The sequence below is a fragment of the Saccopteryx bilineata genome, chromosome 1 (genome assembly GCF_036850765.1).
Source record: "Saccopteryx bilineata isolate mSacBil1 chromosome 1, mSacBil1_pri_phased_curated, whole genome shotgun sequence".
Taxonomy (NCBI): domain Eukaryota; kingdom Metazoa; phylum Chordata; class Mammalia; order Chiroptera; family Emballonuridae; genus Saccopteryx; species Saccopteryx bilineata.
In genome coordinates, this window is record NC_089490.1 from 367,029,069 (window position 1) to 367,054,768 (window position 25,700).

Sequence of the window (25,700 nt, forward strand, 5' to 3'; positions counted from 1 at the left end):
AGCTGCTGAACTAGTCAGGATTCTTTCAGCTGCAAGTGATGGAAATGAAGACAATTTATTGGCCCTAACAATTATATCAAACAATGGCTGAAGGCCCAATCTCTTACTCTGTCTCTGTAACGGGTAATATCTGAATAGTTAATAGAAACTGAGCTTTTAAATAGAACATGGTTTCAAGCATTTTTGCATAGATTATTTCATTTAATCTTGACAAAACCTAATGAGGTAGGTATTATAATCATCCGATTTTACAAATGAAGAAACTAGGGCACCGAAGGTTAATACCTAGCAAGTGGCAGAACTGGGAATTGAACTCAACTATCTAACTTCAAGCCCTTTTGCTTAACTACTAGACAGACTTCCTCTGAAGATGTTAATAGGTGAATACATGAAAAGGATAAGGAGAGTTTCAAATAATAAAAAATAAAATATTAGGGAAAAGTGGATTTCTGATGTTACTAATGAGTACAACGCAAAACTGCAGGTTCATTTATTTTTGCTTCTGTAGCATCTAACTAGTAGATACACAAAAAGCAACTAACTAATAAATGTTTGACAAATAAATTAGCTCATCACTAGCAATCTCCTTTGCCCTTTCTCTGCCTTCTCCAACATTGCTTACTTATTTTATCTTTTTCATTTGTGAACTACCTATTTTGCCCAAAAGTATTAGCCAAAAACTTAAGCACATAGTCATTTTATTTTTTTAAAAAATCAGGAGAACTAATAGTATGCATCCTTATATAAAAAAGATTGGAGAGAATTTTCTAATACTAGTGGTTCCTGGGAAAACAAAAATTCTGCCTTCTCTGGCGCCCTCTTGTGCTCTGTGGTGGAAAGTAATCAAGAGTGCCAATGCTTACAGGAAACTCAAAACGGATTTATTTTCCTAACACACACGCGCGCGTGCGCGCACACACACACACAACACCTTACAGATAAAACTTTTTATTTCCCTTGCTGTATGTTACTCTAATCAATGCTTGTGTCAGGAATTGTAAATTGTTATGTCCACTGGGGTTTCCTAGTCCCACTAGGCTGTAATTAACCTTATCAGTTTGAATTTCCTTCCGCTCCTGTTCCTAGAGACTCACGCAACTTAGAAAATGCACTTACGTGTTTTGGGGAAGTAAGTGTCAAGAGTGTTATCTGGCAATACTGCTCTTGTTGATCTCTCTCTCTCTCTCTCTCTCTCTCTCTTTCTCTCTTCCTCCCTTTCTCTCTCTTGGGCCAAGGCTCTGAATTCCTTGAGAAATTAAAGCTACAAGTTCTCTTGGGGAAAAGAAAGCATAAGCACTCACTTTCCTTTACTTAAAAGCATCCTAGAAGCATTGCCACTTGTTCTTCAAGGTTTCACTGAGTCTTCTGCTTGTTCACCAAGGAAAGGGCCCGGTAGCTTCCCAAGCCTCCCTGTGGGCCACGGGATTCTTTCATTGGGCCCCTGGAAGGGAACAGAGGCTCGGGAGGTAAATGCAAGTGGCAGATCCCACACTGCCTTGAATCAGGTGTTCTATCCCAGCAACTGATAAGCAGGCTCAGATGTTTCTGATTCTTAGTTAGACTTAAGCTGGAACCTGCATTATATTTCCATGAAACCGAACAATTAGCTATATTATTAAAATTATTAATAGGAATGGCTGACTTTCATTTAGTGCTTAGTAGGTACTAAATATATTGCTAAGTGCTTACTTTACATGCAGCACCTCGCTTAATTTTTACAAGTTTCCTATGAAGTCAATAATGTTATAACCCTCATTTCACAGATAAGGAAACTGAGGTTTAGAGAGGTTACATGCTTGGAGACGCTGCAGCTTTAAGAGAATCTGTTCGGTGGAGTTGTTTGAGTCAGAAGACTGCAGTTCCTTTTCTCTCTCTTTTTAAGTGAGAGGAGGGGAGATAGTGAGCATGCACCCCAACCAGGATCTACCCAACAACCCCCATCTGGGGCCAATGCTCAAAAATCAACAGAGCTATCCTCAGTGCCCGGGGCTGATCCTGGAACCAATTGAGCCGCTGGCTGCTTAAGGGGAAGAGAGAGAAAGAGAAAGAAGGAGAAGAAGGGGAAGAGAAGCAGATGGCACTTCTCATGTGTGCCCTATCCTGGGACCAAACCCGGGCCTGAACCCAGGACCTCCACGTGCCGGGTCGATGCTCTATCCACTAAGCTAACTGGCCAGGGTCAAGACTGCAGTTCCAATGCTGGCTTTTCCTCTTTTTAACTGGGTGACTTTTGGTGAGCTGCTTAACCTCTCTGTGCCTGTTTCTTAATCTTTAATAACAATAATGCCTGCTTCATAAGAATGTTGCAGGTATTAAATGAGTTAATGCATATAAAGTGATTAGAACTTGGCATATATTAAGTGTTATATAAATGCTTCTTAAGAAAGGAGAAGTGAAGCTCAGGTTGCTTAAGGTAACTATATGGTCTCCCTAATGTGAAGACCCTGTTTATTCTCCTTATTGATATTATTAGGAAATGAATCCTAATAACATGTCCTGCCATGGTGAATTTCTCCTTTGTGCGGCAGAATCACCCAAAGACCTTTAAAAACTACTGATCCTGATTCAGTAGGTCTAAGGCATGGCCCAGGAATCTTCATTTTCCTAAGGCTTCAAGAGATGCCCATGGATAGCCAGAATTGCCAGTCACTGACATAGTACTTCCATATTTACAAAGTTCTTTTCCATAATAAGGTCATATTTATTCCATGCTTACTACATGCTAGATACTGAGTGCTTTAATTTGGATCCTCTCATTTAACTGTCCAACAAAAACTCCATGATGTAGGTAATTATTATCATGCATACTTTACAGATAGAAAACCAAGGAACTGAAAGTCTCAAGGAATTGCCAAAAGTCACTTCGCTAGCTGGCAACAGAACCAGGATTTTAAACCACATGGAATGCTGCCATGGCCTATATACTTAACTACCAGCCTATACTGCCTTTGCATGTGGTATCTAGTTTGAACTTTACCATAAATTTGTGAAATATGCTGGTTTTGCCATTACTCTCAATTTATAGATGAGGAGACTAAGACTAATGACTTGACCAAATGCACACACCTAGTCAATGTATCATCTGGGGTTTTTACCTGGGTTTCATTATTTTGAGTTATGCTCTTTCCATATTGTTGCAGAGAACTTCAAATAATCAACCATAAATGTTATTTTATGAGGTCTTCCACACGCATTGCCTCCTCCTCTTTCTAGCTTCGGCCCATGCCTTCATCCTATAGGCCCCTCTGGCAAGAGCTTCAACCAAAAGCCTTCTTCTATCTTTATCCCCTCATTGCACACTATTTCTAGCTCCAGCTTCATCCACTAAATGTATAGCTCTTCAAGAAACCCTTCTGTTTAGAATCTGACTAACATTTGTCCTGTTTGCCATCTGTAGTGGGTTGAATAGTGGCTCCCAAAATTATATATACATATAGTAATCCCGAGGACTTGTGAATGTAACCTGTGTGAAAAAGGATCTTTACAGATGTAATTAAGCTAAGGATCTCCAGATGAGATCATGCTGGACTACATGGGTGGGCCCTAAATCCAGTAAGGACAAGTATCCTTATAAAAGATAGAAGAAAAGACACAGACACACAGAGGAGAAGCCATTCGAAGGCAGGCAGGGGTTGGAGTTCTGTAGCCACAGAATGCCTGGAGCCACCAGGCGCTGGGAGAAGCAAGAAAGACTTCTCCTAAAGCCTCCAGAGGGGGCATGGCCCTGCCACCACCGAGATGTCAGACTTTTGGCCTCTAGAACTGTGAGAGAGTGAGTTTCTATCCTTGTTAGCCACTCAGCTGTGCTAATTTGTTATGGCAGCTCTAGGACACCATCCCTACACCCCTCCTTGACTTCTGGGGCTCATGACATGTGCGGCTTCCCTACACATCTGTCCCTGTCTTGAATAAACCTCTGCCAAATCTGGTTCTCCTTCACTGTCTTCTGCGTGGGGCCCTCGGGTCCTTTATGTGCCTTCCTTCACGTTGTAAAGAAGACACATAATCTCAACAGAATTCCCCTCAGAAGGGAACTGTCTTTTGAGGTGGCATGATATGAGAAAGATGAGCTCCACAAAGGTATGCAGGTGGTATGCCTGCAAGAACATACGGGCAGGGTACCTTTGCCCATCAGCTACTTGCCATGTTTCCCCCTATTTTTTACCCTTTGCTATGGTGTCTCCATTGAAGAGCATGCCTGAAAATTAATTCACACCTCATCCTTGAGCATTATTTGTAAAGTAAGAATGTTTGACAAGTTGACTTCTACTCTCCTTCTAGATCTCTGAGAAATCCATCCCTGCAAAAAATTTTCTCGAACACCTACTAAGTGCTAAACACTGTCAGGAGAGCTGGGGTTACAGCAATGAGACAGATGTGGTGCCTTCCCTCCCAGGGGAAGGTCTTCCTGTGTTGATGATTTGTGTGCCCCGGATCACCAAGACGCCAAGGTGGGAGGGGGGAGGGGTGTGCGAATGATAGGGACAGTGACATCCAAGAGAAGCAAGAAACAGGTTTGTATTATTCCTCTTTGGGATAGTTAGATGGGAAAGGTTAAGTTTTTGACACATGATGAATTTGGGGTGAAAACGCCCAATACTCAACTGAAATTATGATTTTAGAAAGGGACCTGCGATGGTCAAGCCCATAGGCTGAGACCTTGAATATGGGTGAACTCAGCCCAGGCGGTGAAGAAAAACAAGAACGCCGCGGAGAGGGTCGTGGAAGTCTCGGCGCGTCAGACCTTGCCCTGTGCAGCGCACATGCTCTCGCGCCCACGTGACCAGTACTTGGCTCCGGACTCCCGGCTCCAGTTGGACCTGCCTGTCCTTACCCAGGTCCCCGCCCCTAGGGGCGGGGCGAGGCAGTCGCGTTGCAAAGTCACCAGGAAGAAGCCTGGTAGGCGTGGGTGGAGCCGCCTCCGACCCCCATGGTGGACTTGGGAGGGGCACCGGAGTCCTGGGACCAGGGGGCTAAGCACACGAGGGACGGAGGGATGTCCGGATGCACCCGGCCACTGCACTGAGCGCAGGGGCAGCGGCTGTGGCGGTGCTGGTGGCCGCCCTGCTCCTGCTACGAAGTGAGGACGCGGGGCCGGGCTGGGGCTCCAGGTAACCCCTACGCTTAGGGGACAGAGCTGCCCGCCCCCCGCCCGCACCTTTTGGGCGGAGGAAGGAGGGATAGCAGTCAGGTTACAAAGGGGAAACGAGGCGTCTTGGTGTTAGCAGTTTGTGGCCCTTTCCTGTGTGTGGCTGAGTTGGCACCAGCCCTGCAGGTGACTCAGCACGTTCCTCTGGGCCCAGACTGCAGAGAATAATAATATTTTCTTTCAGAGCGAATAAACATTCCTTGTTCCCCAGGCCATCCCTTAAACATTGTAAGAGCCGCACTTGTTGATTTTATTTCCGTAGCATGGCTGAGACAGAGGCGCTGCCCAAGCTTCGAGAAGACTTCAGGATGCAGAATAAATCCGTCTTTATTCTGGGCGCCAGCGGGGAAACCGGCAGAGTGCTCTTAAAAGAAATATTGAAACAGAGCCTGTTCTCCAAAGTCACAATCATTGGCCGGAGGAAGCTGACCTTTGATGAGGAAGCTTATAAAAATGTGGTGGGTATTTGGGCTGAGATTCAAAATGTACTCAAAGTGGGTGGACATATTTTGTGCCTAAAGGTTGAATATTGCACGCCAGCGGTAGGGGCTGCTGGGGTGATGAGAAGGTGGCCAAGACTGGTCTGTGTGAGTCCTGGAAGCTGGAGTCCTGGATTGTAGGCTCAGGGGGGCCTGCCCTCACTGTGTGGCCCCTGGCAAAGTCCTCTCAGTCCAGGCACCTGTGAGGCTGGGCCTGGGTTGTAATGGGAGCTGGGAAGACAGAGAACAGCTTTGTTTCTGGCGTCATTCAAGCTGGGTTCTAGAAACAGTCCATTTTGCTAGTCTTGTTTCCCTGTCCACTCCACACTAATGTTATCAGTGACCCAGAAAATGCAGAGCAAGACTGGTCTATAGCAGTGAAAGTGGGGGTACTCAGAAGAATTTGCCCTGCCTGACTTCCCAGGGCCGCAGCCTTGTGTCCATAAGGTGAATATCCCTCCCCCTTACTGTCACTTACACTTTCACGGTTAACCAAACAATACACCAAAATTCAGTCTGGTACAAACTCCATAAATAGTTGAAGTCCGAGCTTTGTGAAGAGTCCTCCCATGTTTAAACGGAGTTGTGAACTTCAGTAAATTACAGTGGAATCTTGAGACCCCGTAATTATAGAACTTGGTTCCACGGGTTTCACAGACACACATTCCAGATAATAAACAGTCTCACAAATAAATGCTCCTGACTCCTGCAGGTCCATGTTCAGGTCATTTTGCACATCTTTGGTCCATCAGGACTTTTGTTTAAAATGGACATCTTTGCTCAAACTTAGGCAATAACGTAGTCTTTCTACTCCGGCTTCCTGGGGTGTGTCAGATATTTCTAGCAGTTAGAAACGGACATAGAGGTCTGTGCTTTGATAGTCTTGTTTTGGTGGTACATCTTTTGGTCAGGCACTTTATGCAAACATCTTTCTTCAGCATTGTGCCAGGAAAATAGTTCTTTAAGTTTCACAACAAACTTACCAAGTTAGGTGGAGGATCTTCAATTTCAGTGAGCATGAGACTTTCCAAGGGTGCTTATCACAAATGCAGTGTCTGACTCAGAAGTATTGGTGTGAGACCCAAGAATATGCCCTTCATCAAGAACCCACTGGCTGATTTGTGTGTGTGTGTGTGTGTGTGTATGTATTTTTTCCGAAGTTAGAAGTGGGGAGGCAGTCAGACAGACTCCTGCATGCACCTGACCAGGGTCCACCCGGCAGATGGTACTCCCTTGCGGCTGGAGCCATTTTAGCACCTGAGGCAGAAGCCACGGAGCGGTCCTCATAGCCCGGGCCAACTTTACTCCAATGGAGCCTTGGCTGTGAGAGGAGAAGAGAGAGATAGAGAAGAAGGAGAGGGGGAAGGATGGAGAAGCAGATGGGCACTTCTCCTGTGTGCCCTGACCAGAAATTGAACCTGGGACTTCCACATGCCGGGCTGACACTCTACCACTGAGCCAACTGGCCATGGCTCCACTGGCTGGTTTTAATGCAGGTGTTCCATGGATTGGACTGAAGGAAAGATTATTATTTACATTTGAGTGCTGAAAAACTGAGACACAAAATAAAATTACTTGGCCAAAATTACATGTTCAGGAAGTTGCAAGCCTAAGACTCTTAACATAGACATTTAAGATTCCAAACACCATGCCTGACCCCACATATACCTCATTGGTTTCCCTGCTGGTGATATGCAGACAGATCTTTTATTTTTCCAGAGAGAAAATTGTAATTGAACCTGTCTTTACAGATCTGGATCATTCCTAGTCCAATTATGTGTACTGGAGCTGTATTAGTGCATTATTGATTTTGAATTCAGATTAATTGGGTTTTGGTAGGAGAAAATTAGCTTGCAAAATTTGATGTTAGGTGGGCAGACTCTTCAGGAATATTCTGTAATTTATTCTTTAAATGTAGAGGGATATTTTTTTTAAGTGAGAGGAAGGGGGATAGCGAGACAGACTCTCACATGTGCCCCAACTGGGATCCCCCAGTATCCCCTATCTGGGGCTGATGCTGGAATCAACTGAGCTATTTTTAGCACCTGAGGCTGGCACCCAGACCAACGAGCTATCCTCAGCACCTGGGGCTGATGCTCAAACCAATTGAGCCACTGGCTGCAGGAGGGGAAGAGAGAGATGGGAACAAAAGCAGACGGTCACTTCTCATGTGCACCCTGACCGAGGATCAAACCCAGGATGTCCACATGCCGGGCTAATGCTCCATCCACTGAGCCAACTGGCCAGGGCTATTTATTTTTTAATAGCATGAAGTTATATGCAGCTGTTTCTTGTCATCTAGAATCAAGAAGTGGTGGACTTTGAAAAATTGGAAGACTACGCGTCTGCCTTTCAAGGTCACGATGTTGGCTTCTGCTGCCTGGGTACCACCAGAAGAAAAGCTGGGGTGGTAAGGAAGACTTATACCCTTATCCCTTTTCACTGGCCAATAATGTCGAAGATTCCTTTCTTGTTCACTCTTATTCTTCCCATTTGCAGTGCTTAAATGTAAATAAGCTCTTATTTAAAATTTCATGTACTCTGCTGTAGCCTTAGCTGTACTTTGAATAACATTGATAAGTTCCTCTTTCCTTCCTTTAAGATGTGCTTGGAACAGTCATATATATTTACAAATCTTTGTAAATATTGTTGTTACTACAGCCCCTAAGGGGCTGTAGTATCTGTTTCCAAACTATTGCATCAGGGTAAAAGTCACTGGCTCATTCTGTTAGCAGTAAGCTTTTTAATTCTTTTTTTCTTCATAAATGTATTAAACTTAAAGCAATCTCTCTTACTTGAGTGATTTGCTTTCAGTCTCATTTTGTGTCAGGCTTTACACTTCTGGGCTAGAACACCGGAACAGAGGCACGATTCAAGGAGCCTCCATGATGACTCAGCCCCCAGCAGTGAGTCAGTCCCACTGGTGATTCAGGTTTCACTGACGCAGAACTGTTCCAGCAAACATTTTCTTTCCTTTTTAATGGTGCTGTAAATTGCTTCAGCCCTTATCGAGAAGTCATAGTTTACTACTACGTAGGTCTTGGGCAAGTGTGAATGCATACTTATACTTTGTACTTTGTCCCTCTAGCAGAATTTACTTGCTGGAGCTAAACATGCCTATTTATTATAATATGCAGCAGCACAGTGCTGCCATAGTGGCTTACCATAGGTTATAAACAGCCCCATGCATCAGAATCATTAGGAGAACACACATTTAAGAACAATTGGTATATACAGCCAGGGAGTTAGGCTCAGTTGTAATTCTAGTGGGCCTCCTGGTGATCCAAAGAACAATTCTATTTTTTGTTTTCGGTAGAGGTCTGTTTCCAAACCTTCTGCAGTTCTACCATGTCCACTTTGGGAATACAGCTGGGTTCTGAGCTCTATACTGAGCAGTGTCCCAGGATTTGGGCCATTATTTCTCCTATATCATGTTCCTGCTCAGTGGCTAGTGCAGCCTTTTTGTCCCAGGGACAGTTACAAGCAGTGTGCCCTCTAAAAGCATTGAAAAAGTTTTGTTCTGTCTCAAGTGCCTATCTGATTTTGATGGTGACTCAGCAAAAAAAAACCCCAAGAAACAAAGAGCACTGCGTTAGGCATAGAGCAGTTGATTTCCATGACATAAGGCAATCTCCTAGCCTGCTTTAGGGAAAATACAGATTGCTTTGTTGCATCCAAATTGTATAATGCAACTTTAATCAGAAGCATTGGGTGTCTTTCTTATTTAGAATATTTTTTAGATGGCTTTGGTTTCCCTCCTCTCAGGGTACTTAGTACCTTTTGTTCTCCAAAATCAGTTTGAAAAGAAAAGATAAATGTAATTAATGAGCAAGCAGAAGCAAGACTAATAAGCCAAATATAGTCTTATAAATGAGTCAGGGTTTAAATGGTTTAAGATAAGACAGTAGTGATTAAAAGAAAGCTGACATTTCCTCCAGCCTTGTTTGTTTGTTTGAAGCTAATTTAGATTGTATGCAATATGCAGTTTGTGACACCTTTTGTTGTTGTTTTGTTATTTTAGATTTTATTTATTTGTTATAGAGAGGGAGAGAGAGAGCAAGAGAGAGAAGGGGAGAGGAGCAGGAAACATCAACTCCCATATGTGCCTTGACCAGGCAAGCCCAGGGTTTGAACCAGCAACCTCAGCGTTTCCAGGTTGATGCTTTATCCACTGCGCCACCACAGGTCAGGCCAACTTTGGGCAATTTAAAAGAGGCGAGAATTCACAAGAAGCTGGGATGCGTTAGTCCTCCTCACCTGCTGGTTTTCTTGGGATCAGGTCCCAGAGGGCTTCATCTTGCTTAGTGAGTAACTTGTGTGCTAGTGAAAGTTGAAATACCCTTTGAAAACCAGATATCTATTGGCCTGGAGTGAAGAGCAAAAACTCCCTCCCAGATACCATTTGAAAATAGTGTTTTCCCAGCACCGGTATTAAGAAAAGGATTTGGTTAGGTGGTTTGTAGTGGTATGATGTGGTTTCATCTCTTCATTTGTCTCTACACCTACTAGGCCTATAGAGATTCCAGTAGTCCAGGTTCTTGGATTCTATTGAATGGATGATGCCATTAATGTGATTGATGTAGCCGATGCAACATTCATTAGCTATCATTACAGCCTGATGGTTTCTGATTCTAATGAATACTCTTCTAATACAGGGGCATGTGAACTAGAGACTTGTGGTCCAAATACAACCCCCTGTTTTTGTATAGCCCGTGAGCTAAGAAGGTTTTTAGACTTTTAAACAATTTTTAAAAATGCCAGGACATGGGAAAATGTAAGAAATGATCATTTCAGTATCCATAAAGTTCTATCAGAATATAGCCAGTCTCATTGCTTTACTTTCTATGGCTGCTTTTGCATCATGACATCAGAACTGGGTAATTGCAACAGAAGCCTGCCAATCTGAAAAGATTTATTATCCCGTCCCTTACAGGAAAAGGTTGCCAACCCCTGTTGTAATTTCTACAGTTGTATTTGATGTCTAGGAGGGGACTTGTGAAGTGACAAGGTCCTTGATGGTTTGAGGGACCCAAATTATAGGCTCGGTTTGGATACCAGGTTGTGGTGGGCACTTGGGTATGTGGTTAGCCCTGGTGGGCTGCTGCCTCCTTGTCTGTACCGAGAGGGGGTGACCACTGAAGCCCCTTTGGCCTGGCAGAATTCTTTGACTTTTATAACACAGAGAAAAGAATATTCCAAGTGGAAAAATTCTGTGAAAACTCATGAATCCTCAGGACCTGTTTGATTTCATTTTTCTATCCAGAGCCCTTTCTCTAATCGAGGTCTTGGTTCCTCCACAGTACATCAAACACAGAGGTGCCCTCCAGAGATGCCCACCACGGGGTGTCAGATGATGGCCTTTGTTTTTCGTCAGCATCTCTGTCTTCTAGTCTAATGTAGAGGGTTGGAATAAAGGAGAAAGAATCGGAAGCAGAAATGTGACTAAGTGGGACCCTTTACAAAATGATGGATCTTCCCTTCTAAGAAAAAGATCCCCCTGACCTTGAGTCATTTTGGCATGCTTGCTTGTCATATTTCAGTCACTGCTGAAATACCTTGTTGGATGAGTTGGTCTTAAGCCAGAGTGCGCTCAGTATTCAGGCATTAGTAAAGAAGATGAGAAGAAATACTTAGTAGCTTTGGATTTTAATAAGACTTGGATAAAGAGTAATTGGAGAATTTGTCTCCCTAGATGTTTGTGGAACCTATGAAGATATCTCTGCTGAGTCCTATTATATTGTGTTTATTCTTTCAAGTGGGTACTGAGAAAGGAAATTTATAGTGAGAACTTATTTAATAAATTTCTTTTTCTAAAAGCAACTGATTCCTAGCTTAGAGTAGGGTACGCCAACTGTGAAATCACAGAGATATCTCTTCTCTGGCCATACAGTTAGGGAAACTAAGTACAGTTTTTCTGGAAATTGTTTCTGGGGTATGGAATAGCTTGTTTCAGTTTGTTTTTCTATTTTTTTTTTAATTTGAACTGTTAGAGAATAAGAAAAGTTATTACTAATAAGATTTTAAAGATAGCTCCTTTCTTTCTATAAATGGAATCTTCCTCACGCCACAGAAAATTGATGCGTGCTGATGTCTCTGAGTCAGTCAGCAGGGCCCACGTTTACTTGTGCTAAGTCCTTGAAAGCCGTTGACCCCTTCGCTTTTGAGTTTCATTCACCAGCTAAAAGGGCACGCATCAGGGCAGGGGAAGTGAAATTCAAAATTTGTGGGCTTGGAAAAATGCGTATTTATAATCAGCTTGAGGGCTCAGAGGATTTGTGAAATCGGTTTGGATTAACAGCCATTGATTGCTAATAAAACAATATTTAGCTTTGTCCGGAGAACAGCGATGGAGAAAGGTATGGGCACCTTGTCAGCGGGGCCCATTGAGCGGGGATGATGGGTTAAGCGTGGGGGTCTCCGCAGCAGCCTGGGTGCTCCTCCTTCAAGGAGCGGTTGTCAGTTGTGGGCCGGTCGGGTGAAAGGAGGGACGCCAGAGTCTGATGGCTGGGGTGGTATTGATGTGCCTTCGCTGACTAATCAGATTGAGAAAGTCCCATGGTATGTATGTCACTTTAATTTTCATCAAACAATTGGAGCCGACAGCACTCTATTAAGGAGAGCTTGATCCAGAACTAAAGCCAAATAAATTAGGGTCCCAGTTTAATCAAATTATCCCTTTACTGGCCCTGGATTAAGTGAGAGAGACAGCGTCGGTTTACAGACTTGTGATTGGCTGGGTCTTTCCCTTATTTTTAAAGAAGCCGATGAAAGAAAAGCATTTTAACAGAGACAACTATACTGCACCTTCCAAAAAATAGTGCTAAAACCTCAGCAACAATGAAGAGGAATGTATTTCACTAGTCAACTGTGTCATTTTATTACGAATAACGAACCTATTATTAAAATCAGAGTTGTGGTGAATTGGAATGGGGGGGAGGAGAAACAGACATGGAAGAGAAAATGAGTGTTTTAGAATTTTTCTATGTAGGTTTGAATTGTTTTTCTTGGCACACTTTCAGCACATGTAAAAATCTCATTTCAGAGAATGGCTCTGAGGAGAATCACATCCCTCTCTCAGGATGTGCTGAGAATTAAATGTGGTTTGCTTCACACTGCTTTAAAGAAACAACAACACAAGTTTGAATCAGGGTGTAGGACAGGTTGGCAAGTCAGTTACGGTAGAATGTCAATGTAAACAACGCAAAAGGAGACGGTGCTGATTCATTCGTTAAAAGTTAAGGTTATATTTCCTAAAGTAAGGCAGAAAAATATCACTTCCCTGCAGGTCGTGGTTATCGCTGTACTGTGAGTAATAAGAAAGGACAAGAGAAGCTTTTGGGTTAATAGTAATGTTCTATTTCAGAGAGAGAGAGAGAGAGAGAGAGAGAGAGAGAGAGAGGCGCATCGACCTGTTGTTCCACTTATTTATGTATTCATTGGTTGATTATGGTATGTGCCCTGACTAGTATGATTATGGTATGATATTGGTATGTGAGGGTTAAACCCACAACCTTGGCATATTGGGACAATGCTCTAACCACTGAGATACAGATACCTGGCCAGGGCATTGATGTTCTATTTCTTGCTTTAAGAACTGGTTGCAGAGTAATGTTCAGTTTATGAAAATTCGTCAAGCTCTATACTTACTATATGTTTACTTTTCTTTTATGATCTCTTTCAATATCAAGTGTAAAATGTTTGGGGCTCTTGTTTTAAAATTGAATTCTGTGTTAGTTTTCTATGGCTGCTGTAACAAATTGTCTCAAATTTAGTGGCTTAAAACCACATAAATGTATTAACTTAACAGTTCTGTAAATTGGAAGTCTAACAGGGACTTCGCTGAGTTAAATAAAGGTGTTGCGAGGTTCTGGGGGGAGAATCCACTTCTTTCCCCTTTCCTACTTCTCCGGGCCGCCCACACTCCTCGGTTCATGGTCCCCTCCCTCCATCTTTAAGGCCAGTAGGGGGCACTAGTGCATTTCCCATTGCATAACACTCACCTCTTCTGTTTCTCTTTTCTTCTTTTAAGGACTCTTATTATTACATTGGGACCAGTTGGATAATACAGAATAATCTGATTTTTAGGCCAGCTGATTGATTAGTAACCTCAATTCCACCTATAATCTTAATTTCCCTTTTTATTCTTTAAATTTCTTTTTCAATTACAGTTGACACAATATTGTATTAGCGTGAGGTGTAGAACATAGTGATTAGATATTTACATAACTTACGCAGTGATCACCCTGGTAAGTCTAGTACCCATTTGAACCATACATAGCTATTACAATATTACTGGCTATATTTCCTATGTTGTACTTTATATCTCCGTGACTATTTTTGTATCTGACAACTTGTATATCTTAATCCCTCAACTTTTTTACTCATCCCTCTTACATCCCAGGAGACAGAACACAGCAAACCCAAAGTGAATTTTATAAGTTTTATTGCAAACCTGCGCAGGGACTGCAGGCAACCCACACAAGGGAACACTGCAGCCCCGAGCTTCTAAAATGGCTCCTTTTTATAGGGTGGCTATCTAGGCTGAGCAAGCAAGCAGCGTTTACAAGGGCGAGAGAGGTGCGATTAGCTGACCTCATTCTTGGCTAAGTCTCTAGGGTAAAGCTTCTTGGATGCGATGCTGGGTACAAAGAAAATATTGCTACATTTCTAACACTTGTTTATCTTTTGCCTCCAGCCATATATTGGATGTACTCAGTTTTCATGGCTGGTGGCCAGCACTGCTTGTCCTAAGATGTCACAATCCCCCGCCCCTAAACCCTCTCTCTATTCTGGCAGCCATCTGTATCTTTGCCATGTAACCTAACCCATCCACAGGTGTGGGATTAGGACTGGAACATCATGGAGGGGTCACTGTTCTGCCTCCCACAAGTATGAATTAGTGACTTCCGTTAGCTGGAGATAGTATGAGGTGAGAAGGAACACGTATAGAGCAGAGAGACTGCTCAGAGAGTCCACTGTGGGCACTTGCTCAGCTCTCTCACTTATTATCAGGCAGTTCACTGGACCGCTGGACCTTGTTGTCACCTCTCCATAATGAGGAGTCTGGATTTGATATTTCCTCAGGGATGTTTCTGATATTCTACGAAGGGTACTCACCGCCATACAAAATAAAACATTTAGAATCAGTAACTACCAGAGAGAAATTTTTTAATTAAAAGCAATACCCTTAAGATCAGGAACAAGGCAGGGGTGCCCCCTTTCACCACTCTTATTCAGCATAGTCCCGGAAGTCCTAGCCACAGCAATCAGACAAGAAGAAGAAATAAAAGGCATTCAAGTTGGAAAAGAAGAAGTAAAACTATCATTATTTGAAGATGATATGATATTGTATATAGAAAACCCTAAAGTCTCAGTCAAAAAAACTGCTGGACCTGATAAATGAATTCAGCAAAGTGGCAGGATATAAAATCAATACTCAGAAATCAGAGGCATTTTTATATGCCAAAAATGAACAGTCAGAAAGAGAAATTAAGGAAACAATGCCCTTCACTATTACAACCAAAAAAAATAAAGTACTAGGAGTAAACTTAACCAAGGAGACTAAAGACTTGTACTCAGAAAATTATAAAGCATTGATAAAAGAAATCAAGGAAGATACAAACAAGTGGAAGCATATACCATGCTCATGGTTAGGAAGAATAAACATCATTAAAATGTCTATATTACCCAAAACAATCTATAAATTCAATGCAATACCAATTAAAATACCAATGACATACTTCAAAGATATAGACCACATATTCCAAAAATTTATATGGAACCAAAAAAGAACACAAATAGCCTCAGCAATCTTAAAAAAGAAGAATAAAGTGGGAGATATCACACTTCCTGATATCAAGTTATACTACAAGGCCATTATACTCAAAACAGCCTGGTACTGGCATAAGAACAGGCATATAGATCAATGGAACAGAACAGAGAACCCAGAAATAAACCCACAGCTCTATGGACAACTGATATTTGACAAAGGAGGTAAGAGCATACAATGGAGTAAAGACAGCCTCTTTAACAAATGGTGTTGGGAAAATTGGACAGCTATCTGCAAAAAAATGAAACTAGATCACCAGCTTACACCACTCACAAAAATAAACTCAAAATGGATAAAAGACTTAAATATAGGCTGTGAAACCATAAGCATCTTAGAAGAAAACATAGGCAGTAAGCTCTTCGACATCTCTTGGAGCAATATATTTGCTGATTTATCTCCACGGGCAAGTGAAATAAAAGACAGGATAAACAAATGGGACTATATCAAACTAAAAAGCTTTTGCACAGCTAAAGACAATTAGAACAGAATAAAAAGACAAACTACACAATGGGAGAACATATTTGACAATATGTCTGATAAGGGGTTAATAACCAAAATTTATAAAGAACTTGTAAATCTCAACACCAGGAAGACAAACAATCCAATCCAAAAATGGGAAAAAGAAATGAATAGACACTTCTCCAAAGAGGACATACAGATGACCAATGGGCATATAAAAAAATGCTCAACATCACTAATCATTAGAGAAATGCAAATTAAAACCACAATGAGATATCACCTCACACCAGCCAGAATGGCGCTCATCAACAAAACAACACAGAATAAGTGCTGGCGAGGATGTGGAGAAAAGGGAACCCTCCTGCACTGCTGGTGGGAATGCAGACTGGTGCAGCCACTGTGGAAAACAGTATGGAGATTCCTCAAAAAACTGAAAATCGAACTGCCTTTTGACCCAGCTATCCCACTTTTAGGAATATACCCCAAGAACACCATAGAATGGCTCCAAAAGGAGAAATGCACCCCCATGTTTGTGGCAGCATTGTTCACAATAGCGAAAATCTAGAAACAGCCCAAGTGTCCATCAGAGGACGAGTGGATTAAAAAGCTTTGGTACATATATACTATGGAATACTACTCAGCCATAAGAAATGATGACATCGGATCATTTACAATAACATGGATGGACCTTGATAACATTTTATGGAGTGAAATAAGTAAATCAGAAAAAACTAAGAACTATATGAATTCATACATAGATGGGACATAAAAATGAGACTCAGAGACATGAACAAGAATGTGATGGCAACAGGAGTGGGGGGTGGGGGGAAGGGGGATGGGGCGATGAATGAGAGAGGGGATAGGGGAGGGGAGGGGCACAAAGAAAACCAGATAGAAGGTGACAGAAGACAATTTGACTTTGGGGGAGGGGTATACAGCACAATCAAATGTCAAAATAATCTGGAGATGTTTTCTCTCAACATATGTACCCTGATTTATCAATGTCACTGCATTAAATTTAATAATAATAAAAAAATTATTGGGGCAGTAATCAACCTTCCTATTTAGAATCCTCATGATATAAAACCTCATTTGCATAATTGTGGGTACTTATGAAGTCAGCTTCAGTAGACTCTAGGCCTCTCTCCAGCTGTTTTGAGTCTGAGGATGCCAGGATTTTGGTGATGCTGAGAAGCAGTGCTACGTGGAGTTCCCGTGTCTGGGGACAGGCACATCTCCTTCAGCGATGACCTGGAAGTGAATCTATACTTCTGTTGTTTGTACCATCCTCTCCCCTCCTCCTTTTATTCTCTCCTAGTTCTTTTTAAATTGAATTTGCCTTTTATCTACTTTCATTGAACTTGTATTTATTCATTCAAGTATTTTTAGAGCACCTACCATGTGCTGGGTATGTACCTAGGCTGAGATGTGAATTAAGAAAAAAGACCAAACCACTGCCCTCACCGGACTGAGTCTAGATTAGAGTCTCCAAACATTCTTGATTATACACCTGTCAGTAAATTTTTTTTTCCTGTGGGAGAGACAGAGAGAGTCAGAGAGAGGGACAGATAGGGACAGACAGACAGGAAGGGAGAGAGATGAGAAACATCAATTCTTTGTTGCGGTTTCTTAGTTGTTCATTGATTGCTTTCTCATATGTGCCTTGACCGAGGGGCTACAGCAGACCAAGTGACCCCTTGCTCGAGCCAGCGACCTTGGGCTCAAGCTGGTGAGCCTTGCTCAAACCAGATGAGTTCGCGCTCACTCTGGCGACCTGGGGGTCTCGAACCTGGGTCCTCCACAACCCAGTCCAACTCTCTATCCACTGCGCCACCGCCTGGTCAGGCATGTCAGTAAAAAAGTTGAGGGTGTCCTTTTTACTAATATGTAAAGTATGTTATAAAACATACACAAAAATTGGAAATTAAATAGACTGTTATCATAGTGTGTGGGTAGTGTTCTCAGCCCTGCTTTGAGACTCTCTACCATGTTAGAGTTGAGACTGAATAGAGAAAACAGAGAGAGCTGGAACGTTGTGAAATCAGTGAAAAAACAAAGAAACGTGTGACTAACAGCAGTTTTGCAGCCTGATCTTAGTGTTCCTTTTGCTCCTTGCTGATTTGTTTGATGTCTGTGTTTCAGTGTCATTTTGTTTGTTCATTTGTTTTTTCATTTTTATTTAATTTTTTTTTTTAACTAGGAAAAAAAAGAAACGGTTCACCCACTGTCTCTGGTTTTTCACTGCAGTCTGGCCTTGCTGCTAAAGCTGGCCATTTATCTGGAAGCACATCCTTGGATCCCTTCCCAGGGCCTAAGCCTGACACTCATGTATTGCTTGGAAGCATCTTATTTAGATACCATCCCCCAGGAGGCTCCCCGGCCTGCCACGCAGGCTGAGTGGTCATCTTTAAGGTGAATTCACAGCTTGTTGGAAATAAGTCATCTTCTTTTCCCTCCCTCAGGACGGATTTATTCGTGTTGATCGAGATTATGTCCTAAAATCTGCAGAGCTGGCAAAAGCCGGAGGGTGCAAGCATTTCAACTTGGTGTCCTCCAAAGGAGCCGACAAGTCAAGCAGCTTTTTATATCTGCAAGTGAAGGTTTGTGCAAGTGTCTCTCTTCTATGAATTTTGGAGATCCCTGGATAACTGGCTGTACCAAATAATATAGAATGTTAAATAATACAAAAATGTACTAAATGTATTATGTTACACATTTTTATAGCTACAGGAACTGTTTTCTGCAGGGATATACCTAGTCAACTGGAGCGATTTGTAAGATACATTTCTTTTCTCTCTCTCTTTTAATTAAGTGAAGGGCAGTGAGGCAGAGAGACAGACTCCCACATGCGCCCTGATGGGGATCCATCCAGCAAAGCCCCCTACCAGGTGATGCTCTGCCCATCTGAGGCTGCTGCTCCATTGCTCAGCAACCGAGCTATTTTAGCACCTGAGATAGGCCATGGAGCTATCCTAAGTACCCAGGCCAACTTGCTTGACCATTTGAGCCATGACTTCAGGAGGAGAAGAAAAGAGTAGGGGGAGGGGTGGAGAAGCAGATGGTTGCTTCTCATGTGCCCTGACCGGAAATCGAACCCAGGACTTCCACATGCCAGGTGGACTCTACTGCTGAGCCAACTGGCCAGGGCCAGGAAGATAATTTTCACTGTTATCCTCCCACCCCCATTTGTTATTTAGTAATTGTGAAATGAGATATGGCAGCTCTGGCCTTGAATATCAGTATGGAACCTTAACATTAGAGGAAACATTAAGGCAGTGATTCTCAAACTTTTCCAGAGTAGATGGTATTTTATTACTGTGTACGGTTCTTGTCAGGGAATCTAGGATATGCCTGTTTTGGAGAATCCTTAAGTTTGGTAAGTTTCTAGAAAGTTTTACAGGACTCTGAGTATAGTCATACTCACAGCTATGACTTATTACAATGAAAGGACACCCAGACAGCAAAGTCCGGAAGGGAGGAAGTACATGGAGTCAAGTCCGGGGGAAGCCAGGTCCAAGTTTCCGAGTTCTCTCCCCATGGGGCGGCACGTGTTGACTTTCTCCAGCAGTGAGTATTGTCTACCAGATGAATCTGCCCAAGCTCAGGAGGCCAGGGATTTTATGGGAGTCAGTCACAAAGGCACCTTCAGCTTAGAAAAAATCAGAGACTTTCAGAAGGGAAACAAGTGCCCTGCAGGAACCACACTGTTTGTACAAATAGTTTAGGCACCGTGAACTACCCATATCAGTTAGGTGATGATGGGAACACTCCCAAAATTCAAGTTCCCAAGTCAAAGGCTAAGCTCGTGAGCAAGCTTTCCCAAGGTAGCAGCATCAGCCTGCTGTGTTAACTCTTATGCACGCTGCTGCTACAGACAAAACACATCTTTGCAAAAAGCTAATCAAGAAAGCTATCCACATAAAACTTATATCTGAAAGTTCATAGAAGTATTATTCGTAAGAGCCAGAGCAGAAACAACCCAAAATATCCATCAGCTGATGGATGGATGGATAAACAATATACTACACTTTATGCAAATGAGATGCAAAACCAACTTTTATTTCAGTGGTGAAAATGCACTATACAAAAGGCTGAAAGTACTGGAGTATCTGCACGGTCCCTGACCCCCTAATTTTTGTGGACATTGTGTATTATTCAGCTATAACAAGGAATGATGAAAAAGCTGCAACAGAGGTGAACCTTGAAAACATTATGTGGCCAGTCACAAAAGGCCACAACGTGCATGATTCCGTTTACACAAGATGGCCAGAATAGGCAAATATCTAGAGACAGAAAGATTGGTGGTTGGATAGGGCTCAAAGGGAAGGGGTGGGAGTGAGTGCTACCTGGGACTGGGTTTCTCTTAGGGGTGATGAAATATTCTAAGATTGTAGGTGAAGGTGGCACAACTCTGAATATATTAAAGAACATTAAAACAAATTTTAAAGCTACCTAAGATTATAGGCTGTGACAGGTTAAGAGGAGGAGAGCTTGCTGCTTAATTCACCTGTGACCTGTGCTCCTCTGGCGTTTCTGCTCATAGAGATGCCTGGCATGAAAATTCGTGGTTTGTTTAACAAATTTAATTTAAAACATTGTCTGGATGTCATCTCACTGTCTTTTAACATTTGGTGGGGTTTATTAGGAAATGAATAACACAGAAAGTCTACGGGTCTGTCAATGGAATTACCCGGAAACCAAAAAGAGGTTAATGTCTGCCAGCCTGCAACATTAATTCTGGACTGATGGGAGGTTATTCTTTTATGGTGAAGCTCCTCACGTGTCCATGTCAGTTATACTTTCTGGATCTGTTTTAACATCCATCAGGTGAGAGGCTAGGTGACTTTGCAGGCACTCACTCATTCAGTACATCTTTTTTAACACTACTGCACGTCAGGATTAAATGATCTCTTCCTTAACTTCCCAAACTCTTTGGAATCTAAAAATCTTGGTAAGGATATTTACAAGTACAATGGACCCTTGACCAATGTGGGGCTTCGGGATACTGACCTTCCCATGCAATCAGAAATCCACGTGTAACCACATATGTGGATTTCCTTGAAGCCTTGGAATGATCTTTGAAAAATGTGTGTTTGAACTGTGTGTGTCTTTTGAGAAAATCCACATGTAAGAAGACCCATGCAGTTTGAACCAGTGTTGTTCAAGAGTCAGTTCTAGTGAGACCTTCAGAAGCAGGTCATCTTCAAAACCCCATTATTCTCTCTTAAGCATTATAATAAGTTGGGCTTGATTAAATACTAAAATTGTGGGTATTTTTTTTTTTTAACAGGGAGAAGTAGAAGATAGGGTGGAAGAATTAAAGTTTGACCGTTACTCCATATTTAGGCCTGGGTGAGTATTCTTGCTGCCTAAGAGACCACTGTTGGGTATTCCCTAGAAGGTAGTTTTCTATTTGAAGAGGCTGACAGCTAAGATGTCTAAGATATGAAACAATTTGGCTGGAGATGGATTATTCTCCACAGAACCACCATTTGGCTTTGAAGGAAGGGGTGAGGAGTTTTGGTGGTGCCAGGTTTAGAATAGTGTGGAATTTCCCAGGTAGCTTTGCTGCCGCCTTTTTTAACCCTTTGAGTAGTATGAACGTTCATGTACGTCCTTGTGCCTCCTGACCAATCAGAGTACGATCAATTTATTTTTTATTTTATTTTTTTTTGATCAATTTATTTTAAAAATGTATAAGGCAACATTAAAAAAAGGCAAATAGGCCCTGGCCGGTTGACTCAGTGGTAGAGCGTCGGCCTGGCATGCAGAAGTCCCAGGGTCGATTCCCGGCCAGGGCACACAGGAGAAGTGCCCATCTGCTTCTCCACCCGTCCCCCTCTCTTTCCTTTCTGTCTCTCTCTTCCCCTCCTGCAGCGAGGCTCCATTGGAGCAGAGATGGCCCGGGCGCTGGGGATGGCTCCTTGGCCTCTGCCCCAGGCGCTGGAGTGGCTCTGGTCGCAACAGAGCAATGCCCCGGAGGGGCAGAGCATCGCCCCCTGGTGGGCAGAGCGTCGCCCCCTGGTGGGCGTGCCGGGTGGATCCTGGTCGAGCACATGCGGGAGTCTGTCTGACTGTCTCTCCCCGTTTCCAGCTTCAGAAAAATACAAAAAATAAATAAATAAATAAATAAATAATTAAAAAAAGGCAAATATATATTCTTCTTGTTTCCATAAATTGGTTATCAAACAAACAAAATTTTAAGTTAATAAAACTGTAACTGGAACTAATTTCATTTTTTGAAAAAACCTCACTCCCGGGGGTCAGTGAGCATGAAAAAAAACTACTCAAAGGGTTAAAATCCTGTTCATGCACCAAATAAAACCTTTTACCCACTGTATTATTGTGTTCAGGCTGCCATAACAGAATAACACCACAGATAGGGTGGCTTAGACAACAGAAATTTATTTTCTCACAATTCTGGAGATTAGAAGTCCAAGAGCAAAGTGCCATCAGGATTAGTGTCTGGTGAGGTCCCCTCTCCGTGTCTGCACATGGTCTTTCCTCTGTGTGTGTGGGGTTGGGACGGCGGGAGAGAAAATCTCTTATATCTCTTCCTCTTCTGTAAGGACAACAGTCCTATCAGATTAGGGTCCCACCCTTATGACCTCGAGTAACCTTTAAGTACCTTCCTAAGGACCTATCTTTATATAAATCACACTGGGGGTTGGGGCTTCAACCTGAATTTTGGGGTAGACACAGCTTAGTCCATCACCGCCTCTATGGTCTAAATGCAACTTACTATCTCTTCTGCTTTTTTATTTTTTATTTTTCTCTTTAGATTTCTGTTATGTGATAGGCAAGAATCTCGCCCAGGTGAATGGTTGGTTATGAAATTCTTTGGCTCCTTACCAGAATCATGGGCCAGTGGGCATTCTATACCAGTGGTGGCTGTGGTTAGAGCAATGCTGATCAACGCGGTGAGACCAAGTGACAAGAAGAAGGAAGTGCTGGATAACAAGGCCATGTACCACCTGGCGAAAGCCAACGGCTCTCTCAAACCATGATCATACCTGAGAAATGCTTTTTTGTAAAAAATCAGCAGCCATCACCTCATCACAAATTTTAAGGGTCTAAAAAAAGCATGCTTCAACTATGGTTTCATTATGTCCAGTAGATGAAGCGCAGCTCATAAACGATGGGGCTCTGCATCAGCAGTTCAGAGCCTGGCTATGCGTATGTATACAGTTGACCCTTGAACAACATGGGTTTGAACTGCGCAGTTGCATTTACACTTGGATTTTTTAATACATACTATTAGTGTAATTTCCATTTCGTATGTTTTTCTTGTTAACATTTTCTTTTCTCTAGCTTACTTTATTGTCAGAATATAGTATATAATACATATAACATAGAAAATATGTATTAATCTACTGTTTATGTTGCTGGGAAGACTTCTGGTCAACAGTAGGCTATTACTACAGTTGGCCCTCTGCATCTGCAGATTCCCAACCTCAGATCAAAGATACTGTTTTCAGTCCACAGTTGGTTGAATCCATGGGTGTAAAACCCGAGGCTGTGAGGGGTAGAGTATAGTTAAGTTTGGCGGGGGTCAAAAGCCATATGCGGATTTTCACCTTCACTGGATTGGCATCCCTAAGCTGTGTGTTGTTCAGGGATCAACTGTACACCACTGAGGGAGCATCTCAAATCTAGAGCTTTGTGTGTCCTGCCTCTAACCTTCCGAATCTGAAATTTTGGTGTACGGGCACAGGAATCTGTTATTTTGTTGAAGCTTCCCCTGGTGACTCTGCTGCCACTGGTGGGGAGGCTGCTTTGAAATGCCATCTGCAGTGACAGCAGCGTGCAGACATACGTATAGTGCAGATGAGTTCTGTTCTCAAATTGTTGACATTCGTGTCTCCAAGGTACCCAGTGCTGACTGCATGTAATTGTGTAAGTGAACATTGTGCCTTACTGATTTCTTTTGGATTTTTAATAAGGCCTTGGCCGGGTGGCTCACTGAATAAAGCAGCAACCTTGAGCACCAGAGGTCATGGGTTTGACCCCCCAGCCAGGGCACATAGGAGAAGCAATCAATGAGTACACAACCTAATGAAACAACTAAACAATGAGTTGATGCTTCTCTCTCCTTCTTTCTTCCCCTCCTTTTCTCTTTCTCTCCTCCTCCCTCTCCCTTTTCCTCTCTCTCTCTCTCTCAAATCAATGGAAAAATTAGAATATATAATATGTCATTATATAACTGCACTTATATAGTTCATGGGAGAATTAAATAGAGGAATAAAAATAAATGGACGAGTACTGGGTGCCACTTAGAATGTTAGAAAATGCCCAAATATTAGTGGTTATATGCAGTATTTTAGCCAATGAGATGACATAATAGCAACTAATATTTATCAAGTGCTTGCTAAGGGCCATCCTTTACACATGCTGTCTGTTTTACAACCCTCCAAACAATCTTTATCATCCTTATAGGTGATACTGTTGTTACTGAATATGGGTTCATTGTCCACTGCGCATAGAAGCAAACGATGGCTTTTGAGAAAAGAAAGGAGCTTTATATTTGCAAGTTGACTGGCAGAAAAATGGGAGACAAGGCTCAAATCTGTCTTTCTCTTCTTGTCCAGGATTCTGGGCAGGGCTTTAAGAAGTAGCAGTTAAGGGCTCACAAGTGTTACTTGTGAGTAGTATTTCACAAGTATTACTCGTAAGTGATGTATCCAAGGTTTAAACTTTGGCTCCAGGTCCTGTTAGAAACAGGAAAGGACCAGGTTCTGTGGTCACCTTATCATACTCATATCCTAGAGGGAGGAAACTGAGGCTCACTGTAGATAAGTGCCTTGCCCAAGAGGCCAAACAAAGAGAAAGCCCTGAAGCTGGGAAATGGCAGAGCCAGCATTCTCACCCAAGTCAGCCTGATCCCATAACTTGTATTTTACCAGTCTGCAAGGGCATCCAGTATCAGTGTAATTGCAGGGAGTTTCCGTTTATTTTTGCTGGGTCGGTACATGCTGTGGATGAATAAATCGAAATATTTGGGTTTCTCCATTGGTTTAGGATCCCTATAATGATTAACCACAAAAGAGCCGGGAAAAGTTTATCTCAAAGTGCTGCAATGTAAAAACTATAGAAAAGGAAAAGGAAGATGCAGAAGGGTCAAAGTCAAGGGGAGTAAACAAGGATAATTTCCAAATTAATTTCCAAATGGGACAAAGGATGGTGGTGAATATCTTAACGTTTGTGCAGGGGAAGCAAAGTTATTTGACTGATTCAGTCCATTTTTATAGGTCTTACAGGATGCTAAGTACATTTCAAGCTTCAGGGGTGGACACTGGAGGATAAAGGGCAGTGGGCTTTAGGAAGGAGATGGCACATCCTCCTGTCAGGTGGGGTATCTTTGGGGCTGGACTCTGAAGAGCCTGTGTCTTTGGGTGATAACAAGCATGGGCTCCCGGAAGTGAAGCCTGAAGTACTGGCAGCTAAACCCAGTAACCCGTTTTAAAGTTATTCTGTGTATATTATTCCCTTGCCCACAAACCTTCTGTTGAGTTTTGTTCAACATTACATTCTGGTCTTAATAGTGGATGGAATAATAGGGGAGCATTTGTGTTATTTTTTTTTAATTTTATTGATTTTAGAGAGAGAGGAAGGGAGAGAGAGAGAGACAGAGATAGGAACATCAATCTGTTCCCATGTGTGCCCTGACTGGGGATCGAACTGGCAACCTCTGAGCTTCAGGACGAAGCTCTAACCAACCGAACTGTCTGGCCAGGGCTCGAGGTTTTGTGTTTATCTTTCGTGCAGAGAAAAAAAGCTACTCCCT

At 42.5% G+C, this 25,700-nt stretch overlaps 1 protein-coding gene across 4 annotated transcripts; it reads left to right on the forward strand.

Annotated features, from left to right (window-relative positions):
• Positions 1 to 4,776: 4,776 nt before the first annotated feature.
• Positions 4,777 to 25,470, forward strand: HTATIP2 (HIV-1 Tat interactive protein 2). Of its 4 annotated transcripts, none has more exons than XM_066251127.1 (6): positions 4,777 to 4,899; positions 5,412 to 5,607; positions 7,931 to 8,038; positions 18,379 to 18,516; positions 21,207 to 21,268; positions 22,698 to 25,470. In XM_066251127.1, exons 2-6 carry the CDS (start codon positions 5,413 to 5,415, stop codon positions 22,921 to 22,923), a joined length of 729 nt encoding a protein of 242 aa, XP_066107224.1. In that variant the 5' UTR covers positions 4,777 to 4,899; position 5,412; the 3' UTR covers positions 22,924 to 25,470. The 4 variants fall into 4 exon arrangements, with proteins under 4 accessions (XP_066107224.1, XP_066107223.1, XP_066107226.1 ...); XM_066251126.1 differs by lacking the exon at positions 4,777 to 4,899 and adding an exon at positions 4,906 to 5,111; XM_066251128.1 differs by lacking the exon at positions 4,777 to 4,899 and adding an exon at positions 4,927 to 5,080.
• Positions 25,471 to 25,700: the final 230 nt, after the last annotated feature.

Bases quoted from the DNA above. Each gene is read 5' to 3' on its own strand.
- HTATIP2 (XM_066251126.1), top strand. From the start codon at position 5,005: ATGCACCCGGCCACTGCACTGAGCGCAGGGGCAGCGGCTGTGGCGGTG. The intron at 8,039-18,378 runs GTAAGGAAGACT...TCCCTCCCTCAG, and splicing joins CCAGAAGAAAAGCTGGGGTG to GACGGATTTATTCGTGTTGA. The intron at 18,517-21,206 runs GTTTGTGCAAGT...TTTTTTTAACAG, and splicing joins TTTTATATCTGCAAGTGAAG to GGAGAAGTAGAAGATAGGGT.